At 38.2% G+C, this 23679-nt stretch overlaps 1 protein-coding gene across 5 annotated transcripts; it reads left to right on the top strand.

Moving 5' to 3' along the window:
* The first annotated feature begins 404 nt into the window (after window positions 1-404).
* Window positions 405-21974, top strand: gne (glucosamine (UDP-N-acetyl)-2-epimerase/N-acetylmannosamine kinase). 5 transcript variants are annotated; one of them, XM_028018066.1, is made up of 15 exons: window positions 414-555; window positions 8274-8297; window positions 8409-8483; window positions 10335-10483; window positions 10558-10804; window positions 10910-11117; window positions 12343-12495; window positions 13592-13804; window positions 15763-15850; window positions 16326-16536; window positions 17112-17241; window positions 17346-17567; window positions 18415-18597; window positions 18684-18800; window positions 20021-20256. In XM_028018066.1, exons 3-15 carry the CDS (start codon window positions 8427-8429, stop codon window positions 20254-20256), a joined length of 2214 nt encoding a protein of 737 aa, XP_027873867.1. In that variant the 5' UTR covers window positions 414-555; window positions 8274-8297; window positions 8409-8426. The 5 variants fall into 5 exon arrangements, with proteins under 5 accessions (XP_027873866.1, XP_027873867.1, XP_027873864.1 ...); XM_028018063.1 differs by lacking the exon at window positions 414-555 and adding an exon at window positions 3596-3795; XM_028018065.1 differs by lacking the exon at window positions 8274-8297 and having other exon boundaries at window positions 405-555.
* Window positions 21975-23679: the final 1705 nt, after the last annotated feature.

The following is a 23679-nucleotide window of genomic DNA, read 5'->3' as shown; positions in this document are numbered from 1 at the left end:
TAACACTTTTATGTAATTTAATACAATTTATCAAAAGTTTAATAATGTTGATAAACAAATATAAAGAGTTTAAATTTGAAAGATTATGCACCATACATACAAAGAGCCTTCCTTTTCATAGATGTGGCAGTCCACTCTGGTAAAGTCCTGGATTACTGTGACCTCGTATAATGTGTTGGATTTGATGTAGCTGGCTGAAGATTTGAGGACAGAGCCAAAGCATAATGACTTAAATGGGTTAATTAAAGCATTTAGGACTTTTTAAAGAGACTTGTAATAAGCTAATGGGGGTTCCGATAGTAAGGTTTGCTTTTTTACCGGCAGACGCAAAGAAAACGTCTAGTCAGAGGGCTTTTATTTTGAAAGCTCACACCTCGAATATCCGGTTTAGCTCCGAGAACTGTTCGGGAAATTTACAGAAAACTTCCCCGACCTCTGTACCACTGCGGCATGTTCATGTTGGCTGTTATTATATGAAAACTCGCCGCGGAGGACCGAGTGAACCTAACAATCGATGACTTCAGCCTGAACTACTCACAACGCCTCTAGTTTAAGGTAAACCTCATTACATTTGAAACTACGCTGGCGCACAAAAACCACGTATCCCAAAACATCGAAACTTTAACGAACTTGTGTAGGACTCTGGCTAGCATAGACTAAGCACAGGCCACTGCGAAACATCCAGTCAGTGAGTGAGGATGGTTTTTGGCCAACGTGTCCGTCACAGGAGGAGTGGTTAGACTGTAAAAGATAACTTCGCGGACGTAGTTATCTTTTGTTTACTCCTCCAACATGCTAGCTGATAGTAGCTTAGCGCCACTGATAAGAGTAGCTCCTTCATCTTAACTGCCAGAGCGGTTGCGACAAAATCAGCCGAACAAGAAAGTGAGAAAAGAAGAATTTATCTGGTCTTTAAAGTGAAATCGTTTCAGGAAATCCTTGACTTGATTTAGTGTTGGGTTTTAGCAGTGGGTGAAACTGCAACTCGGAGATGGGCCCTAAGTGTGGTCTTCTTATGGAGGGACAGTAGATGGCATTAGAAGTTAACAGTAGGTGTGAAGGTACAGGAACAGCAGAAAGACGTTCAAGTTTTTAACTGGATCATTACACACATCTACTTCTAAATAAAATACTTATTACTGGTGCAGTTTAAAAAAGTAGAGTAGCTTCGAAAGTGGATTGATTTAATTAACACCTAAAGTGGTGTCATAGCATAAAATACTCTTGTTTATTGATTTGATCTATTAAAACAAATACTCTGATGGAGTGAATTGATGTAGTAGAGAAATTACCTGTTCAATGACAAAGTGTTTTAATGCATCTATAGATTCAGTTAAATTACGTTCAGTGCTGATGGATGTGAGCAGGAAGGATCTTCTGTAGCAGTCTGCATTACAGCAGTTCTGAAGAAGCCTCTGACTTGAGAAGAGGAATCTTGAGGGTGTCTGTTATTTTCTTGATTTTATTACCAGTCTTCCTTCAGAGGTTCCCCTGTCATCCCCACCAGAACAGAACCAGCCTCCTTTATCGGGTTGTTTAGCCTTTTTAAGTCAGTGGTTCTGACTTAAATGCTGACTCAGCAGAAGATGGCAGAAAAGATTACACTCTTTAAGGATCAAGTCATCACAATTATCCATACAACTCAGTGTGTAGTTCTTTATTCAGGCCTCAATGACATAATCAAAATAAACTACGCCTAATTAGTAATACGTTTTGAAAGAACACTCTCCAGTCAAGATTTGTAGACTTTCTATGTCAAACTTGGAAACACAAAAAACTTAGTTGTGCTTTTAAATCCCACATATCCTGCATTAAATCCTTTAAATCTGATCTATAGGTTGTAAAAGGAGGCAGATCAAGGGCCTTTTTTATATTGTAAAAAAAACAAAAAAACTTCCTTCTAATAAGCAACATTTTTGGAAATAGCTGTCAACAAACTCCAAACATTTTTTCATGTAAACAGCTGTTTGATATATGTTCTGCTTAATTGATGCTAATCAACCGTTTTTTTTGTTTTTTGCATGTCCAACTTGTCAAAAATAAGTGATTTGTCTTTAACTTTGTAGGTGACTCCATTAATCTATTACAGCTTTTTTGTGATTGAAATCCTGGTGTGTTTTTAATACAGAACAATACATTAAAATCTATTTGAAAAAATCAAAAAGTAAAATTAATAAAACCCTTATTTGTCTTTACAATTTCTCCATATTACACAGCACTTTTCATCTGTGTGTTTTGTCTAAAAGGGTTTGTGTTACAGTCTATACTTGGAGGTACACTCCTCTCTCGCAGTGTTTAAACATAAACTCTCACCTTGTTTCCTACACACAGCCAGAACATAATATATCTCCTCTACTGACAGACTCTCTGTTCCTTCAGGTTACATGAGCAACCCCAACAGAACAATACCTGGTGTATTATGACTCTGCAGGTAGTGTTAACTTTGGATCAAGGCTGAAGTTGGGAATGTTTTGAGAACTCTCATTCTGGTCTTGGTTGAGTTAGTGATACAGCGCGTACAGCTGTAAATTGATCTTGCACGAGAATAATTAAAATCGGACTGAAATCTGTTCGATTTTTGCTGAGATTGTATTGCGTCAATATCGGTATCGACCAATGCTGAAAACTGCAATTTCAGTATCGTATCGGAACTGGAAAAAGTTGTATCACTTCTAATTTAAAGTAATATTTCAATTGTGCCAACACATTTCCTGTTACTGGAAATGTAAATAATAAATAAAATAATATTTTGGAGTCCTGGTATTCAGGGTACAGATTAGGGTGATGGCACAGAGACTCTCCAAACTCAGACTTGAGGTCCACCTCAGATTTCTTGGTTGAAAGACCAACAATCTCACTCTGCCAGGGTTACGAAGACCTTGTACCACTTCCAAAAGTCTGTAGCGGTATGAAAAGATGCAAAGTTAAAAGAAGAAGAATTTAAAACAGCTTGGATCAGGCAGAGTGGCTGTAAGTTGAGCTGAAAAACGATTGTAGGTTTCCCAGTAATGCTGTGGAAAATGCCAGAACACTGATGGGTGCACAGTTCATGGCCTATGGCTTTGTTTGCCTTTTTACTTCACCAAAGTAGCTTGACATGGAAGTGACTCTTTTGTGTACTTTGATATCACAGTAACTACTTTTTTCAGGGGGAGTTAGACCAGGATGTCGCTACCGTATCAACAGTTTGCTCAGCTTCGTTTGCAGAGCTGATGGCGTTCCCTCATGTCACACATGGAGTGACACGTCGTCAGCTGTTATCTGCCTAATAAGTTCAACATGTTTGGGGAGGATATAAATCACATCACAATCATTTTCCTTTTGGGTATATATTGCTCATTTAGAGTCAGAATGGTTTAATGTAAGATAGTTACTGTCTGTGGAATTGGATTAACAAGCAACCCAAAATCTAAGAGTTTCATTTAGATGAATGAAAGAGGAGGGACTGTTCTTTTCCACTGTCCTGTCTGCCTGCAACGCGTGCTGTTGCTGCTTCTTCCTCGTGCTCGTCCAATCACGAGCCGCGACTCGAGTCGTTGTCCTGCCTTCGTCTCACGCGGCCCCTCCCCCCATCCGTCTCCATGTCTCTGTCACCAGACCTTTCTCCCTTTCTTTCTCCTCATGTGTTTGCTGGTTGGTGCATGCTCTCCCTCTGCTGCTTAATGTTGGGATAAAAAAATAAAAAAAACCGGAGGATTGAATAGAAAAAAAGAAACCTGGAGGGGATTTTGAGCTTCTAATCAGCACATGTAGAAGATGGAAAAGCAGCCCGGTGCTTTGAGCAGAAACCCTCATGTGAGTCAGACAGCCTTTTTTTTTTCTTCTTTTTTTACCCATTCGTGGATCCTTTTTTTATTTTATTTTATTTATGTTGAGGTTCTTTTTAAAGCTTCCTCTTTCTCACTTTTGCCCGTTTGCGTGTTCGTATCTGTGGTGTGTACGTCTGCTTCGGCTGCTGTGTCATCTCTTGCGTCCTGCATGCATCCCTGCCCCCATGTCACACCGTCGGCTGCTGATGTTGTCTTGCGATGCTCGAGCGGAAGCCGCTTCGTTTCTGAATCTCATTCGGGTCGATCAGGCAACGTGTGACACCTACTCAGTGAAATTGATCGGCCCACGTGACACAGATGTGCCAACATTTTTTTAAAATGTATTTATTTAGCATTTTTAGACACGCAACACCTAGCTTATTGGTAGAAATTGACCTGAACTGATTCAAGTTCTAAGATGCTTCAGATGCCAGCCTAATTGCTTCTGATGGGGACTGGGGTTGAAGCTGATTCTCGACTGGTTCCAAAAAAAACCCCACACATGGACATTTTTTTCCCACATCCAGGAAGTCACACCGAGTTATTTTTATTTCAGCGGTGCGCCGAGTTTCTCTAAAAGAAAGTTTTCTATATTTCGCAGCGTTTTTCTTGTTAGCACAACAAAAATATTTCTTAGTAGTACGTGTAAAATCTGTTTTATGCAACAGTCTGTCAGTATTTATAGATGGCTCTGCAAACAGATGTTGTTGCACATAATTTCACGTGGTATCTACAAACACCAGCTGGTAATGCTTTTCAACGCTGATATTGTTTCAGCATGAGTACCAAGCCACGTTCATGAATGAAAATGAAACCACGTCAGTCAGGGTTAACAAGGTGACTTGGTTTTCTACCATAAAGATAAGAGAACATGAGTCGTTTTCCTGCCATGACTGACTTCACATCCGTGTTGGAAGCTCAAGAGTTTTTTTTTCCCCTTTTCTTTTGATCTTCAAATCTTAAACTAAACGATGCACAAAAGTATAATTTTTTTTTTTAAAGCAATAGTTTAGATCTAGCTAATGTGTGATTTTACTAAAGCAGGTGCTTTAGTGATCTGATACTTTATGCACACAGGAGAGAGAAAAAAAAAACATACTGGCGAGTTTGACTTGTCCGGTCAAAGCTGTAACAAAAAAGCAGGCGAACCGGGTGAGTGGAAGATTTTAGTAACAATCCCTCTGTTGACAGGTCAGTCAACAGAGGGATTGACTCACCTGTCGCTGTACCTGTACAGCGACTTCTGAACTCTCTGAGGTTCAAGAATGAAAACAGTTCTTCATGTTTCGAAGTAATTAATTTTGTCGTCACAGTGACGTCAAACAGAGCTGCGAAAATGCCTCGAAGTAACGGCTCTGTTTTTCACAGAACGACCTGAACGAGTACGACAGCTGAAATTGCTTCTAGAATTCAGATGTTGCAATTGTTTTGTGTGCAGAAATGTCAGACATGAATAGTTTTGCCCTGGGGAGTTATTTAATTGACTTTTGTGGTGTTGAAATTTCTTTAGTTAGGATTTCTGGTGACAGAGCTGCTCCTTAAATCAGCAGGGCGTTTTTCACACGGTACATTTTAATCTAATTAAATCAAAAGTTGTTTATTCAGGTGGCTTTTACATGTTCATACAAGTTAGTTTTAAAACGGTCAAGGAATGAAAACTATGTGTAAATGTGATTTTCCATATATTAGGGATTCACAATATATTGTAAAATATGTTCTGTGTAGAACTGCTTGGGCATCACTAAATGTGAGCTAATTATGAAAATGTACTGATAAATATCTGCTCATGATTTTTCTTTAAAGCAGCAGAAAATAATTTAGGAGGCTATTGATTGGTTCTGATAAAGCCTTACTATTTCAATTATCTAAACTAACCGGTTTGTAATCCTGTACCTAAACCATGACATACAAGGTTATGAATGGATTTTTATTTATGGGACAGTATACAATGTACATTATTAACCACTGATGGAGAGATGTATTGTACCAGATCATAGCTACAAATGCTACTTTCCACCTGTAGTCCCCATTTAAAATAAGTTTTTCCACAACACAATCACAGGAAATAAAATTGTATTGCACTCTGTTTCCAGTTATTCTGGTTTGAAAGTGGGATGCACCAATTTGAAAATTTGCTTGACTTAGCTACAGTACAGTGTAGAACTTATGTTTTGATTAACCATTTAATAATTGGACATCAAAAGTTGCTTTTTAAAATTATTACAGAATTTGAACCGGGCGAAGCTAATACCATGCCACTTTTGGAGTGCAAGATATTTACAAAGATTATTTTCTATCTCAAATGCAAAATGTATATAGATTTGTACAGTTTTGGCTTAATTACTACATTTAGGATGTTGTTCTATCAGCAAACTGTCTTTTTTTTTTTTTTTGAGTCTGTGTACTCCAGTTAATGCGAGATTTATTTCTAAATTAGTTGACGATTATTTCAATAATCAGTTAATCACAATTAATTGTTTCAGTCCAAAATTTGGTGACGGCCAAAATCGGAATTGGTCGGTAATCGGCCAAAAAACTGCAATCGACGCACCCATAGCGAAAACAAAAAATATTTTGAGTCTTCTATTATCGACGCAGGTATGAAACGTTACAATGGATAAGAGGCGAAGCATGGTTGTTCTAAAGTGTCACGATGCAACAAAACAAACACAAAAAAAATGTCTGCTTTGTAGAAAAGCACAAAAAGATTTGCGTGCTTATGGTGCTAGGTGAGTGAGTTTTGCTAAGAACCAGTTCTTTGTGTTTTGACTGCTGAAGCCTCAGTATCAACATTGAGCTGAAGCCTACTGAGAAGTAGAGCTGGATTTCAGAGCGGGATCAAATGCCAAATCTGAAGGCCCTACACATTGAAGAACTCGGGGCTGGAAGATAACCAACTTAACTCTTGTGACCAGTACAAGGTTCTTAAGAACACGTTTTTTTTCAGCAGCATAACTCAAACACTGTTATCGTTTTTTAAATTTTATTTATTTATTTATTTGCTTCTTTAAATTGTTGTCCTACACGGAATCTAAAGAATGTGCCAGTTTGAGCATCAAACGTATTGAAAGAGACTTTGAATGATGTGGCTTTCTGGCTGTGGAGAAACAAACAGGTTATTAACTGGTTTTTTGGACACAAGAGTCATGGAACAACTCTGAGATCAGCCAGGGATTAACGCAAATGACAGTAGAAAAAAAACGTCAAACACTTACCTTAAAAAAAACACAAAAAGCCATGATGATCCAAAAAAACACATTGTAACAATTTCATTTGACGTTTAGCACTGGCTTATCACTGTTTCAACATGTTAAATTCTGAAAAGACTTCTGAGTCGGATCAGTTATAAAAAAATAAGCTACATTTCCTTAAAGTTTGCTTAACCAGTTAAGTGGCGATGCATTACTAGATAAATATGATACACATGAGCATTGAAAATTAGCCATGGCTATAAGTGCTAATGTATACAACAAGTAAAACATATTTATCTGATGGGTTTAACTTCAAATAAATTAATCAATCAACCACTGCCTGATCAGGCTTTTCCTAGCCGCTACCAATTTCTGGTTTTCTTTTGACTCTGAAGTTAGAGAAAGACATTTAGCTTTTTTTATTCATTTATTTATTGGATAGATTAGAGGGATTTAAATCCAGCAGAAAATAGAGGAATTATAAGATTATCCTCAAAGTATATGCTCATTGTGTATTGTACATGTATTGTACATCGTGTATGCGATAGTGTATTGAATTCTTATTCAACTGTGACGAGTGTATTAATTATTTTTAGTTGACCTGCTTAAATGGTTCCTTTGTTTCCGACTATTGATTGAGTAGCAGAAAAATATATAATTTTTTGGTATTTGACTGGCCTTTTCGGGAAAAACTGGCCAATTTTCATACCTCTGGCTGATTAGTTGGTAGATTTCTAACACTGTTGCTTCTTATTGTCAGTGTACCGCTGAAAAAGCTGCTCGGACACTAAAGAAAGTTGAAAATTTCTGAGTTTAGATTAGTCTCACATTTTACTTTAATAAGATGTCAGAATATCCTGGTGTTAGCCTGCTGTTGGCCTGTTTACACTAGCATTATGTGTAATTTTCCTTTGTTGAATAAGGTGAGTTTGACACGCCTGTCCAAATAAATGCACTTATTCAAGTGACTGAGCATGAAAGTTTGCCACACCTGCATTCATGTGTTGTTCAGAACATTAGCTGTTAAAACATGCTAACAGGTTCTCCCGGCCAGTCCACATTCAAGATTCACCTGTCAAGATTTGAAGTTGAGGGGGCGGGGGAGATACTAGCTGTCAAAAACACTCAATATATCTGAAATAGAATAAAATAATGTGTATATATTTTTCTTTAGTGAAGTTGAGGCTTGAGCAGGAGATAAAGCTTCTTGGCATGTTTCATGTATGTGTCAATTGCTCTTATAGTGCAGTTTTGTTGTATTTTCATGCTTCAGACTCTAAATACATGGAAGGCTCAGGTGAGTATGACCCTATGCTTGGACCTTGGAAGGTCTACAATGATTAACCTGCTTTAGCAGAAATATTAACCTGGAGGATCATCATCTAAGCTTCTGGGCTTTGTCTCCTAGGAGCTGTACTATCTGAGAATGCAAAGAACCAAAGAGAAGATGGAGCGGGGAAAGACTGAAGTAGACCTTTACCAGGTAGGACGCTTCTGCCCAACTGGATGAAGGGAGTTGGCTAATTGTGGCAAATTTAAAAATACCCCTTATATTTTCCGCATTTTTTTCACATTAAATAAAAAAAACAATGTATTTTAATTGGATTTTTAATAGTGGCGCACCAATTTATCGATCAGCCAATTTATCGGTGCCGATTTCCTTAATTTTGGGAGATCGATGATCGGCCGATTTTTACATATCCACCGATCTTATCTAGCTTGGCAAAGGTCTAAGAATCAACCACTGTCCTTTTGTTCTCCAGTGAGGAAGGTTTGACTGACCGACCGGCCCACCAAGTTATGTCTGCACGTCTACTATTAACAATAGTCACCCCACTGTTGCCAACTCAACAACCTTCTTGCTATATTCAGCAACATTTCAGACAAAAAAAATTGAATCGGCTAAAATCAAAATCGGCAGGTTAAGCTTTATAAAAGATCGGTATTCAGCAGTCGGCTAGAAAACTGCAATCGGTGCAACCCTAATTTTTAATGGTAGATCTATGCAAGGTTACACAAAATAGGGGCCTGGAGGGAAATATGCATGATTATCATGATTTCCCACAAATAAGAATCTGAAAAGTGTGCTATGCGTTCATAGTCAGCCCTCTGACTGAGTGAACTCACACATTCAGATGTTCATTTCATGTCCATACTTTGACTAGGGCTTTTCTTCTGCAATTAACTAGTTCTGGACAATAAATTGGTTTTCTTCATTTATCAAATTTTCTGTTTTTGAAGATTGAATTTTTGGAAAACCAGGATGTTTTTTGTCACATATGCACGCTTTGGGATGTCATAGTTCAGAGCAATGCCAAGCCCACTCAAGAACTACCATTGTGTTTGTTTGACAAGCGTGCTTAGAGAATCGATGTATTTCAACTTTGAAGTCAGGTCAACTCAAAGAATGATTTAAATAAAAGAAATTTTTTTAGAGATATTGTCTGTCATTTCAATCTTTTTTTAGAAGAAAACATAGGGAAAAAATTATTTTTAATAATAATTTATTAATGAGTAATAAAATACTCATCTTTTCCATCTGTATACCAGCTGTTAAAGTCGTTTACAATAAAGTGTACGTTTCTATTATTATTCTTTTAAAAATCAGAAGCGGACCTACAAAATCCGTGACAATGCTTGAATAAAAAAATTTTTTTCCAAGGTTTGATAAGTGTTTGATTTCTGTATTGTCCTTGAAATTGAAGAAGAGACACTTTTTTTTTCTCGTGGTCTGAAGTTAAGTCAGACCAAACATTTCTTATTTACATCAGTTAGAATTACCAAACTTATTTCCATTTGCCAGAAAACCAAGAATATTTTTTGGTAACTTTCTTTGTATATATTGTGTTTAATCATTAATTTGAGCAGGAAGGTTATTTACCTTAAACATTTGTTTGGATTGTTTCAATGTAATGAATATTTAATATTGATGTTGAAATAAAAGTTGGTTTATATTTTATGTTAAACAATCCTGAAATTGTTTTTTTTTTGGTTAAATTAATGTTTAGTTCTCTGTGTACTGTATATGGTGTGTGTGAAAGAGACATTTCGTGTGAAAGAGACATTTCAAAACATAAAATTTTGTCATGTTGTAGTTTACCTGGAATACTATTACAACACATTATTAATAGTGATAAATTATAAAAAAAAATAGTGCATTGAAGTTGCCTTTCTTTTTTTTTTAGTTCACTTGTATTGTTTTTATCTCCAACGTGGTGCTGGAAAAGTTTGAAAAATTACCTTGAAAATGCTTGACTTTTACTGTGTGAAAAGTGTAAGAACCCTGTAAATACAAAGTAATGGTGACTCTGTTTGGCTGTCATTTTTTCTGCAGAACAAGAATAGACTGAAAGTGTGTGTGGCAACATGCAACAGAGCCGACTACTCCAAGTTAGCCCCCATCATGTTTGGGCTCAAATCCCACCCTGAAGAGTTTGAACTGGAAGTCGTGGTTCTTGGTTCCCACCTCATCGACGATTACGGGTGAGAACCTGGAACAACTTTCCATCCGTTCTTCATGGTCGTCAAGGTTTTAACGTTCTCCGCCGTCTCCCTAGAAACACGTTCCGTATGATAGAGCAGGATGACTTCGACATCGGCTCCAAACTTCACACCATCGTGCGAGGAGAAGATGAAGCGGCCATGGTGGAGAGCGTCGGGCTGGCCCTGGTGAAGCTCCCCGACGTCCTGCAGAGGCTTCGCCCCGACATCCTGATCGTCCACGGCGACCGTTTTGACGCGCTCGCTCTGGCAACTGCTGCCGCACTGATGAATATTCGGATACTTCATTTGGAGGGAGGCGAGGTAAGAGGACGCTGTATTTTCTGCTCTAATCTGAACTTTATCGTGTTTGTTCTGAAAATTAAAAACTATGCATTTTCTCTGTCATCTCCTTCAACCCCTGTACAGGTTAGCGGCACTATCGATGACTCAATCCGACACGCGATCAGTAAGCTGGCGCATTATCATGCCTGCTGCACGCGCATGGCAGAGCAGCACCTCATCGCCATGTGTGAGGACCACTCGCGCATCCTGCTGGCCGGATGCCCCTCATACGACAAGCTGCTGTCCACTTATCACCGGGATGACTACATGGATATCATCAAAAGCTGGCTAGGTGTGCACAGATTAATTTGGTCCAATCAAATGATGTTTATTCAGTTGCTATATCTTTTTTAAATGTATTTGCAGAATGCATTTTTTTAACATGTTGAATCCCTCTTGTCTTGCATAGATTTTTTATATATATATATATATATATATATATATATATGTAAGGCTACATAATTTTCTCAAAAGAACTCCAGCCACTCCTAACAGGCAACTTTCCGTTTTTGTTCAATTCAAAAATATATTAATTATCCCAAAAGGAAATTAAATTATTAAATGTCATAATTCATTCGCTCTCCAGTAGCAGTCAGTTTTGCAACAAATCCAAAGACACCTCTGACTGAAGACTGTTGCTGTATGACATGACATACTAACAGTCCAATATCCACGCAGAACCATGACACCATCAGTAGTTGGCAAACTACTAGTCAACCTCATTTGCTTTTGCCGCTCCTCTTTAAATCTGTCTGTTCGTCTAGTTAGAAAGGTAGTTAGAGCGATGTTGGAGTTGGGGATATAATCCTTTAGGATCCATGAATCTATGGATTTTGATTAAACAAAATAAATCCAAATTTTACATGTCTGTAAAAAATGCTAATGCTAACGGTTTCCAAGAACAAGTAGTTTCTGCTGTGGGAATACAGTTGACTACAATCAGAGACAATAGGCTGCCTTTGAAAGTCATTGAAGAGTCTTTTCTGAAGGAGAACAATCAGAGCTGATTGGAACAGCAGTCTGCAGAGTCAGGTTAGCATAATGCTAGCTACAAAGGATTCTGCAGGTGTGGCCACACTAGTCAAAACACAGCAGAAATTCAAGGAGATCAAACAGTTTTACTTTAACAATAATAAAAAAAGCATAACAAACGTGGTGGAGCATGTTCTTTATTGTGGAAATTAGTCTGCTCTCCCAAACCAGGATAAGGATCAAGAACGTCGGACGTTTGTTATACTTTAACAAGACGCTAAAGGCCTATGGCTCAAAGCAAACACGCAGGCGGGCCCAGTTAAGGCCATAAAATCAGATAAAGTTAAACTCTTCACAATACATTTTATAGAAGGGTTATAAAGTTGAGGGTATAAAGCTAAGATTGAGATTTGTCAAAGTGGGAAAAAACCCTGTTTGTCAGATTACCTTGCAGGTTTATGTTCTCACATTAAAAAATATATTGTGCAGGATTGAATTCACTTCAGTTTACAGAAGAAATTTGCTGTTTTCTGATGGCTTTGCAGGTGACAAAGTGAAGGAAAATGACTACATTGTGGCGCTGCAGCACCCCGTCACCACAGACATCCAGCACTCCATTAAAATCTATGGACTGATGCTGGACGCACTGATCTCCTTCAACAAGAGGACGCTCATCCTCTTCCCTAATATTGATGCCGGTTAGTTACATATGTCTTACAATTAATTATGTATTAGAATATAATCAAAAAGTTGATTTATTGTAAGCATTTAATTTGTTAAATGAAACACACATTTAGATTGATTAATCATACAACGATGTATATTTTAAATGTTTAGTTTTGTTAATTTAATGACTTTTTTTTACCGTGAATAAAATTGCACGCATGAAATGTTTGGGGGAAATTTACAGTATTGCATGAAATCAATGAAAAATTATGTTTTACTTACTTAGGAGGTATGTCAAGGTAGGCTGCACTGCAAAAACATTAAATGTTACTAAGTATTTTTGGTCTAGTTTTGAGTGAAAATATCTCAATACACTTGAAACGAGACAAAACTAACTTAAAAGTAACTTTTCAGCAAGATATCCGAGTTTGTTTTAAGTCAATTTCTTAACATAGATGAAAAAATTTTTGTTCTATTGGCATATTATTTCACTTATAACATGCAAAAAATGTCTAAAAATTATCAGTGAAATAATCTGCCAATGGAACTAGTACTTTTTCTTCACTATCACTGGATTATTGACTTAAAGCAAACTCCATCTTGCTGAAAATTTCTTTACAAGTTGGTTTTGTCTCATTTCAAATGTATTGAGATATTGCAGCAAAATTACCTGGTACAGTTTTGTTTTTGTAGTGTGCAGTATGTACACACAGTACTTGGTCTAGTTTACTTTTGCATGAATTACTGTGTCTGACATGGAGGAAGAGCATCTTTTTAGCAATATTTTTATTTTTTCCTTCCTCTGAACTTTCTATTAAGACCCTCAGAAGCAACTTCCTGTACCGCTAGCGTCTTTAGTAGTGACCTTTCCTTGCTTCCTATGCATGTTGTCAGTTGATTATGATGTCTTAATTAATATTCAAATTTAGTTCGAAAGGAAATTTTGGATTCTCAGAGTTGAGCGCTTGAAATAAGCTTGACATTTTAAAGCAAATTTCTGAAATATATTCTGATTTGCTGAGATGCGCAGCAGTTTTTGTTGAACCCAAATAATGCGTTTAGATTCATCCAGTTAGTTGATTGGAAACTTGTCGCTGCGACTGAAGCAAATCCGTCTCACCTAAACAGGAAGCAAGGAGATGGTGCGCGTCATGCGAAAGAAGGGCATCGAGCAGCACCCCAACTTTCAGGCAATGAAGCACATTCCCTTTGAGCAGTTCATCCAGCTCGTGTCGCACGCCGGCTGCATGATCGGAAACAGCAGCTGCGGCGTCCGGGAGGCCGGGGCCTTCGGCACGCCGGTCATCAACCTTGGAACAAGGCAAACAGGGAGAGAAACGGGTAGGTTTCACTAGCTCTAGATAGCTGTTGTCATGGTGACACCTTTAAGAATGCATTTGATTTACAAAAGTATATATATCTTTTTTTTTTTCTTTTTCCTTACGGAATAATTAAAGTCAGAAGTGTTAGAGGATATGATCTCAAGTTGCTACTTATGAAATATGTCAGAATTATTTTGCTCTTCAGCCAGAATGTATGTAAAATCATCTTTCTTTATACAGGCAGCTTATCAATTAATAATGAAAAGTAAGGTCAAATAAGTTGTAGCATTAATATAATCATTTTGATAATATTAAATGTAATAAAAACAATATCATGTAGTGATGACGTTGTGGGCAGAATACTTCCAAGACCTCCTCAATCCCACCAACATGCCTTCCATTGAGGAAGCGGAGCCTGGGGACTCTGGGTTGGACTCTCCAATCTCTGGGGGCGAGGTCGCCGAGGTGGTTAAAAAGCTCCTCGGTGGCAAGGCCCCGCGGGTGGATGAGATCCGCCCGGAGTTCCTTAAGGCTCTGGATGTTGTAGGGTTGTGTTGGCTGACACGACTCTGCAATATTGCATGGACATCGGGGGCAGTTCCCTGGATTGGCAGACTAGGATGGTGGTCCCCCTGTTCAAAAAGGGGGACAGGAGGGTGTGCTCCAATTATAGAGGGGTCACACTCTTAAGCCTCCCTGGCAAGGTCTATTCAGGGGTCCTGGAGAGGAGGGTCCGTCGGATAGTCGAACCTCGGATTCAGGAAGAGCAGTGTGGTTTTCCTCCTGGTTGTGGAAACTGGACCAGCTCTACACCCTCAGCAGGGTCCTGGAGGGTGCATGGGAGTTCGCCCAACCGGTCTACATGTGTTTTGTGTTTTGTGGACTTGGAGAAGGCGTTGGACTGTGTCCCTCAGGGAGCCCTGTGGGGGGTTCTCCGGGAGTATGGGGTACCGGGCCCTTTGATACGGGCTGTCAGGTCCCTGTATGACCGGTGTCAGAGTCTGGTCCGCATTGCCGGCAGTAAGTCGGGCTCGTTTCCGGTGAGAGTTGGAGACCCAGGACCCAGGACACGCTGGAGAGACTGTGTCTCCCGGCTGACCTGGGAACACCTTGGGATTCCCCCAGAGGAGCTGGAACAAGTGGCTGGGGAGAGGGAAGTCTGGGCCTCCCTTCTTAAGTTGCTACCCCCGCGACCCGACCCCGGATAGGCAGAAGAAAATGGATGGATGGATCATGTAGTAATCCATCCAGTAATCTAGTAATATTTTTGAGCCAAAAACAATCTGCTAATAAATTCTGGCACATGATACCGATACTCAATTGCTGTTGTATTTTTGTTAGCGCTAAAATTTAGATTTTTTTTGTATAGCTTTGTTTAAAAAGTTGGGCGGAAAAGTTTTTTTTATTTATTTATTTTTCCAAAGGCTGCTTGTCACAAAAGCCAAAAGATCCCATTTATTACAAAATGCTTAAGTAAGTTTACTGAGAGTCCACACATCTGAGAAATATATTCTGCACTGGAATATTTTTTGGAGTTTAGGAGGTTTTTAACGCCTGAATGATTCATGAGGTCACATTAAGTGATTTAAAAACACAACATTTTGAGGATGGCTAAGATATGGACAAAATAAAAGCTGAAAAAGGAGCCAGCCCATAGAAAAAGCATGAAGAACTATTACTGTCTTAATATATTATAAGACAATCTGTCTCCTTGGAAACAGAACGTTAAAACATGAGTGCCACAAGTTTCCAACACACCCATATTTTCCACATTATGTAACACATTAGCAAATGCTTTTTCCACGTTTGTCAATCTAGCAAAGGGTTGATGTTAACATGTAGTTATTTTGTTAAGAGAACACCTCACTCACAAAGAATCAAGTTACGTTTCCTTATTTTACTAATCAACCCCTCCATGTTTTGTCTTTTTAAGCATGAGTTTATCTTTAAAACTGCAACAACATTTCTGTCTTTCAGGTGAAAACGTTTTACATGTCAGAGACGCTGACAGCGATAATAAGATCTACCATGCTTTGGAGCTTCAGTTTGGAAAGCGATATCCGGGGTAGGAACTTCCTGAGTTTCCCACCGGATTGATGGGCTCCACTTGACTGTAAAAAAAGTTTATTCCAGTTTTAAGTTAAAACAAAGATGTAAACATTGATTAAGTAAGCTGGAATCCAGTAAAATATTTTTTAAATGTGGATTTAACTTGATTGACAAAGCAAATGGCACATCGTTTTACAGAGAGACGCCGTGATAGCCTGATGTTTTACCACATTTAAGAAAATCTAGTGTGACCTTTACTAGAGGGGGTTGAAAATTAAGTTCACTGAATTCTTCAAAAGTAAAAAAATTACCCAGTTTAGCAACTTGTAAAGAAATTTGTCTTTGAAACAATCATTATAGGCCCTGCGTGTTATTTAAAAAATGACACGCATAAACATGTGCATTTGTAACTACAGCTCGTAGTTAATCGAGTGATTTGATCAAAAAGGTATGTTTTTAAGAAACGTAATGACGTTAACATTTATTTACAGCTCTAAAATCTACGGTGACGGCAATGCAGTGCCCCGGATTCTGAAGTTTCTGAGTAGCATCGACCTGAAGGAGCCGCTCCAGAAGACCTTCTGCTTTCCTCCTGTGAAAGACACCATCTCCCAGGACATCGATCACATCCTGGAAACACAGAGCGCTCTGGCTGTCGACCTGGGCGGCACCAACCTGAGGGTGGCCATCGTCTGCATGCGGGTAGGGCTAAGAGACGATTACCTAAAGAGACCGATAGCGCTCACAAATTTAATGGAAAAGTTTTATTAATTTCAGTAATTTAATTCAAAAAGTGCTTTGTCATGAGAATAACTGCTGCTGTTCAGAGTGCTATAGCAAAGCATGTCCCTGGAAAGTTGCGTGGAAGGAAAAACTGTGGTGGGAAAAGACTGCATCTGTATTATTATTTTCACAGAGTTGTTCCTTCAGTTTTATTAATATGAGGATTTCTTTTAAAGTAGAGCTTGAATTTCATGGAGAGAAAAAATTTGTGAACTTAAATCTGCGATATGGACTGAAAGTTTTGTCATGATATTTTATCGTTCTATAGCACAATCTAAAACAATTAAAATGGTTGGAACTCTTTATAAAAGAATTTAAGGCTTTGAACAAATGTTAAATGAAAATTTTTATTATAAGAAATTTATTGCGATAAATGATAAATGATCTACACAACATGTAGATTTATTACCTTTCTGAATGTTTAGCTGTATATTGTGAAAATGAAACGGTTGATTCAATAATTCCCATTCTTTTCCCTTTCTCTCTTTGTCCAGGGCAACATAGTAAAGAAATACACAGAGCCTAATCCGAAGACCTTCGAGGACAGGATGCATTTGATATTAAAGATGTGCAAAGAAGCAGTGCAAGGTGCTGTGCGGCTCAACTGCAGGATTCTGGGCGTTGGTATGGAAACGTGCAGCTCCTCCCCCTGCTGGACCTAAAACAGCTGTGAAGCTGAGCTACGGGAATCTCAAACATATATTGTTTTTTTTTTCTCCACACTTTAGGAATTTCTACTGGCGGCCGTGTGAACCCGCAGGAAGGCATCGTCCTTCACTCCACCAAGCTGATCCAGGAGTGGTCCTCAGTAGACCTGAGGACCCCCATCTCGGACGCCCTGGGCCTGCCCGTCTGGGTCGACAACGACGGCAACTGCGCCGCGCTGGCCGAGAAGAAGTTCGGCCACGGCAGGGGGGTGGATAACTTCGTCACAGTCATCACAGGAACAGGTGAGAAAGCGAGTATTGCGTAAAATCACTCATTCAATTTTATGTCACATTTACTACTAACTCGCTGTTATGACATCAAAATTGAGAATCGTCACTAACACTGCAAAAATACAAAACTTACCGTGTAGTTTTGGTCTAGTTTCTAATGCAAATATCTTAGTACTGTTGAAATAAGACAAAACTGACTTACAAGTAACTTTTCAACAAAATATAGCTGGAAAGCTTTGAAAATTATTGACTTAAAAGTATGTTTTAAGTCAATGACTTCCTCAGTATTGACTTTTAAAAAGTACTAGTTCCACTGGCAGATTTTTTTTCATTTAAAACATGGAAGAAAATGTCTGGTTATAAGTGAGATAATCTGCGAGTGAAACTAATACTTTGTTTTAATCCGTATGAAGGAATTATTTACTTTTAACAAGCTGCTATTTCTTGCTGAAGGTTAGTTTTGTCTTATTTCAAGTTTACTAAGATATTTGCACTACAAACTAGACAAAAATACTTGGTAAGATTTTGTGTTTTTGCTGTTAACTGAGCATAATTGACTAAAGTTGCTTTAAGAAACCTTATTGGAAGTGAGGTGGATGTTTATTTCTACCTGTAATGACATTTTTTCACTAAGATTTAAAATGTAAAAAAAACAACATTCATTTAAAAAAAACTGAAAATGTATATAATTATATTGCATTTATGCAATCTTTTCAAGGTTTTTTTTGGTTTGTTTGTTTTTTTGGGTATTTTTTTTAACCAAGTTTAACAATTAAAACCATGATTTCTAATTCGTCACTTGAATTGTTGTATCAGGTGCACTGACAGCTTAAAAAATGTTCATATTTTGCCTCCCTAGGTATTGGAGGAGGTATTATCCATAACTCCGAGCTGATTCATGGCAGCACCTTCTGCGCCGCTGAGCTGGGTCACATCAAGGTTTCTCTGGACGGCCCAGAGTGTTCCTGCGGCAGCCAGGGCTGCATCGAAGCCTTCGCGTCCGGAATGGCCCTGCAGAGGGAGGCCAAGCGATTGCACGACGGTGAGCGCCATCATGTCTGCTATTTCATTTTCTTTTTGACAGCACTGTTCAAAAGGTTGTGACCTGTTGGGGCTTCCTTTCTCCAGAGGAGCTGCTGAAGATGGACGGGATGGATGTGAAGCTTGCCGAGCCGATCACCGCCGCCCACCTCATCAGCGCAGCCAAAAACGGCAACTCCAAGGCCAACGCTGTCCTGGACAAAGGTTGGAGCACAGACGCTGACACAATCACATATGCAGAATTTTGGTTTAAACTGCAAACCGTAAAAAATGAAAAGCCTATATTGACAAAAAAAGTAGCCATCAAGACATCTGAAATTGTTTTTAAGCGTCTTATTTTAAACATAAAATAAGGCGCTGATTATAAACACACCAGTTAACTATAATAATCGGAGTTGTAGCCATCGAAGTGATCAAAATTATAGAGAAAAACATTTTACTGTTTTATTTAATATTTCAGTTATCAAAGAACTTCAGGTTGTGAGCTAATGAGGCATTTGGGAGGATTTAGATTTTTAAATACATTAAAATGATTCATCCCCATTAACCGAGTCGCTGAAAAATAAATAAAAAGCATTCACTGAAGTTCAATATTTCATAACGTAGCTAAACATATCTTATAAAATTATTACATTCAGTCTTTTAAAATATACTAGTGACTAATGGGATTTATTTATTCTTTCTTAATGTGCAAAGATTACCCTGAGCTTTCAGCAGGTGGTATTTTTTGTGCACAAAGCTCTGCCCTTTGAGAACACAAAGCTGTTTGGTCTCGGTGTAATTGATAGACTGTACATAAATACGGATTAACTTTTTACTATACTGCTCTACATTACAATGTCACCAGGTGACTCTGAACATTTCCAAGCTATGAATTGATGATTAGAGCAAATTGTGGATGTGCCATAACTTTCTCCACCTGAAAAGAAACAAAACCGAAGTTATCATCTTTAGAAGTAAAGAGGAACAATTCAGAGTCCTCACTCAGCTTCAGTTGTTAGCTAGAAACTAGTGAAGACAAAGCGATGGTCCCAGACCTGAACCTTCAGAGACACATAAAGACAGTTACAAAATCAGCCTTCTACCACCTGAAGAACATTTTCAGGATTAAAGGACTAATGTCCCAGCAAGATCTAGAGAAACTCTGTCTATGTGTTTGTCTTTAGACACATTGATCACTGCAGCAGTGTATTCACAAGTCTGCCTAAAAAAAATCAATCAACTGACCCAGAACGTTGCTGCTACTTACAACACACAAACTCTGCGTTTTGGTCATAAACTCTGGTCACCCGTTTTTTCACTTGCGAATAGCTTTGGTCATTTTCTCATCAGCGAGTTGAAGGTTTATTTTTGCTTTGAATTAAGAAGAAAGCTGAAAAATTAGAAGGAAAATCCAACCGTGTTGTGTCTTCTTCCTGTCGCAGCGTCCCTGGCGCTCGGCGTAGGGATCGTCAACATCCTCCACATAGTCAACCCGTCTCTGGTGATTTTGTCCGGAGTCCTGGCGTCTTACTACCAGGCCCCGGTGCAGCAGGTCATGTTAGAGAGAGCGCTGTTCTCCGCCCAGAGCATCAAGGTCGTCAAGTCCGACCTGGAAGAACCGGCCCTGCTCGGCGCTGCTAGCATGGTGTTGGACTACGCTACAAGGAGGACGTACTGAGAGAACTGGAAATGCACTTGGAACATGTTTTACCAGAATATATCAAGTAAACATTGATAAAAGGAGGAAGGGCTTGTAGTAAAGACTTGAATCTTGTATTGCAATGAATCCTTATCCTAATTTAAGTTTTTTTTGGGAGAACAACCCTAGAAATCGATTGCTTGTTTACAGATATTAATGACTGTGGTTTGAAACTGGGGAGGGCTGAAGAGGTGATTAACTAGTTTATTGCACAATATTCCGAGGTTTTTTTCTAGCTAAATTATTGGGTTGTTTTTTTTTTAATCTTTGTTGTCATTTGCCATCTAAACTGTGAAGCATTTTCCATTTGCCTTTGTGTTTTGGTGAATTTAGGCAAATCTAATACTACATGTTCCATAAAGTTTATCAATATGTCGTCTGCTAACATCAGCAGCATGACGATGGCTAAGCTGATTCCACTATGGTTCAGATTATAAACCATTTGAAGCCTTTTATTTAATTTTATTTCCAACAGATCTGTACTAGTTCTTGGCTCCATCAGTTGAAACAAAGATGCTCTGGATCTACTGAATCTTTTGAAACTTTAAGCCAAATTTCTGTGTGCAATATGTCGGTGGCAATCTTACTGTTGTAGCGAATCTGTCTAATGTGTGGAAATTGGTGAAGAGGAACAACAGAGCAAATTACATGTCTGCTAACCATTACTCAAGAGGATGTTGTTTTCTAGAGAATGAAAATATTCACTTAGCTTTTAAATGTGTTTTTTTTTTTTTTTTTTTTTTACTTTTTTCCCCAATATGCTCAGATTTATGTTCTCCCATCACAGGATCTTGTGAGTTCTCCGAAACCTATTCCAAACCCAAATAGCGCCCTTGAAATAATCCCCAGACGTTCCCATGTTAAAGAGCTGCAATTCCCAAAATATTCCCTCATTTTCGAGGTACTTTGCTTCAGTTTAAAGCTAGCAGTCTTTGCTGTAAGCCCAAACTCAGTGGATCACTTTTACCTGACTGTTTTCTGGTATTAAATCTTGACTTTAGTCTTGTTTTGACAAAGTGGACCTTATTTCTTTCACTGCAGTAAAAAATCTGTTTGTTCTGATCAAATTTTATCATCATTTTATTGTGTTTGAATGTTTCTGGTGCTATTTGGGCTGCAAAATAAAAGTACTTATATGTGTTTTGGGTGGGAGAAGGAAATACTAGTTCTAAACTGACATACAAGTGGTGGGAAGTAGGCAGAGTACAGTTCCTTACTGTAAAACAAAGTTTACTGAAGCTCTTAAGCTTTGGGGGTAATTTTTATTTTTTTAACAAAACTCAGATGTGACCAAAGTGTTGAGACATTCTGCTGAATGTTCTAAATCTGTTAAACCGGCTTAATTTGTCAGGTTTCTCTATATAATTTATTATTGTCTTGTCTTCCGGAGGGGGAGGGAATGCCAGCTATTGTTGTGTTTAATGTTATGAATTTTATTTAGACTGCACATCACATGAGGCTGTACTGACAGAAAACCTTCTTACAGCTGCTACAGGCTGGATGTATAGAATGTTTTCCACATTACCACTGACCTTATGAAAACGTTCGGAGGATGCCTTTTGAAGATAAATAATGAGATTTGTATGTACTTCTACATGTGTTGTACATTATGTGCTGTATAAACTTTAAAAGTATATTTCTAGAAGCTTAATGATTTTGTTGGTCCAATTAATAAAACATTTTGCATATAAAGAGTCTTTATGTGTTCAGTTATGTTTCGCGTTAGAAGGTGGTGTCCCTCAAGGATCAGTTTCAGCACCACTTTTGTTCAACCTTCATATAGTTCATAATGTAAAATAAAACTTGATTTTGTGCATCATTTATGAAACTTGGTTGCATTTGTACACTTTCTGGCCCACCTTCATGATTTTAAGGCTCACTCAGTTTACGCTCATGTTGTAAAACCCAGCCTTTTTTTCCCTCCCACCTGCATACTTCAACAGGCAGGTGAATGTTTGCTTGTCACCTGAGATCTCAAGAGACTATCGGAGTTAATTATTAAACAGTGGGGCACAGTCCTTTAGCAGGACACAACTGTTTTGTTGCAAGGACGGCGCTACAATGTCAGCTTGTGCGCTACGGAAGGAAGGGATAAAGCTCTAAATGGATACTTTGTGATTTTGTAAAGGCAAACCTAGAATTTGCTGGGGTCAGATTAAAGTAGTGTTATGTCTCTGGTAAAAAAAAAAGTATCCCTCTTACCAAGTATGTGTTGTCTAGTTTCTAGTGCAAATATCTTGATACACTTTAAAATAAGACTAAACTAATTTACAAGTAGCTTTTTAGCAAAATATAGGAGCTTGTTTTAAGTAATTCCTTAATATTTATTTAAAAATGCTAATTCCCGTGGCAGAGTATTTCACTTACAGCAAGACATTTTTTCCTAAAAGTGAAATAATCTGCCTTTGGAACTGGTACTTTTTTTAATCAATGCAAAAGAAGGTGTACGAGGAGCAGAGAAACATACCTCTGAATCTTATTTTGTCACATTTCAACACAAAATCAATAAATTTTACAAGGATTTTATGTGACGATTTAAAAGGGATAGGAGGAAGCATAATTTTCTTTTTTTTCTTCCCTCACAAAAAACAGTTATTTCCATTTTTACTTATCTTTTTGGGCTCAATACTTTTATCCACCATGACCGTTTCACCCTGATTACAGCCGCAGGTCTTAGATTTACGGTATGTCTTGTCTTCACCGTCGAGACAAACATTTGCCCATTTTTCTTTGAGGAAAAAACTCAGGTTCTGCTAGATTCTAAAAAAGTCCACTCCACAGCATGATGCTTCCTCCACTCTGTTTCACTTGTTCTCCATAAAGATATTTATGCCCATGTTGTCTTCATGGTGGTACTTGCTCACTAATGTTCTCAAATTAAACTTTGAGGCCATCACACTTATCCTGAAATTATACTAAAACCAATTGTACTTGGTTTAGAAAAATGGACTATATTAATTGGTTTAGGGGTCTCAAACTCCAGTCCTCGAGGGCCGCTGTCCTGCAACTTTTAGATGTGCCTCTGCTGTGCCACACCTGAATATAATAATTAGGTCATTAGCAAGGCTGGGAGAACTGATCTACACAAGGAGGAGGCAATTAAGCCATTTCATTCCAGCGTTTTGTACCTGTGGCACATCTAAAAACTGCAGGACAGCAGCCCTCGAGGACTGGAGTTTGAGACCTCTGTCAATCTGAATGCAGATGGTTGCATAAGTGTTGAAAGGAAATCAGGCTGCAATACTCTCAACTTGTTTGCATGCTAAGTTTTTCAAATTATTTTGTAAAAATTAATAAATAGATAAATGAACACAAAAATATATGGTATTTATGCATTACTTTGTTTTGGTCAATCCCTGAAAGTTAAGGTGAAATACAGTGGAATCTGGGATTTTAATTAGA

This window comes from Xiphophorus couchianus, chromosome 5 (genome assembly GCF_001444195.1).
Source record: "Xiphophorus couchianus chromosome 5, X_couchianus-1.0, whole genome shotgun sequence".
Classification (NCBI taxonomy): domain Eukaryota; kingdom Metazoa; phylum Chordata; class Actinopteri; order Cyprinodontiformes; family Poeciliidae; genus Xiphophorus; species Xiphophorus couchianus.
This window is presented reverse-complemented; position numbering and strand designations above follow the sequence as displayed.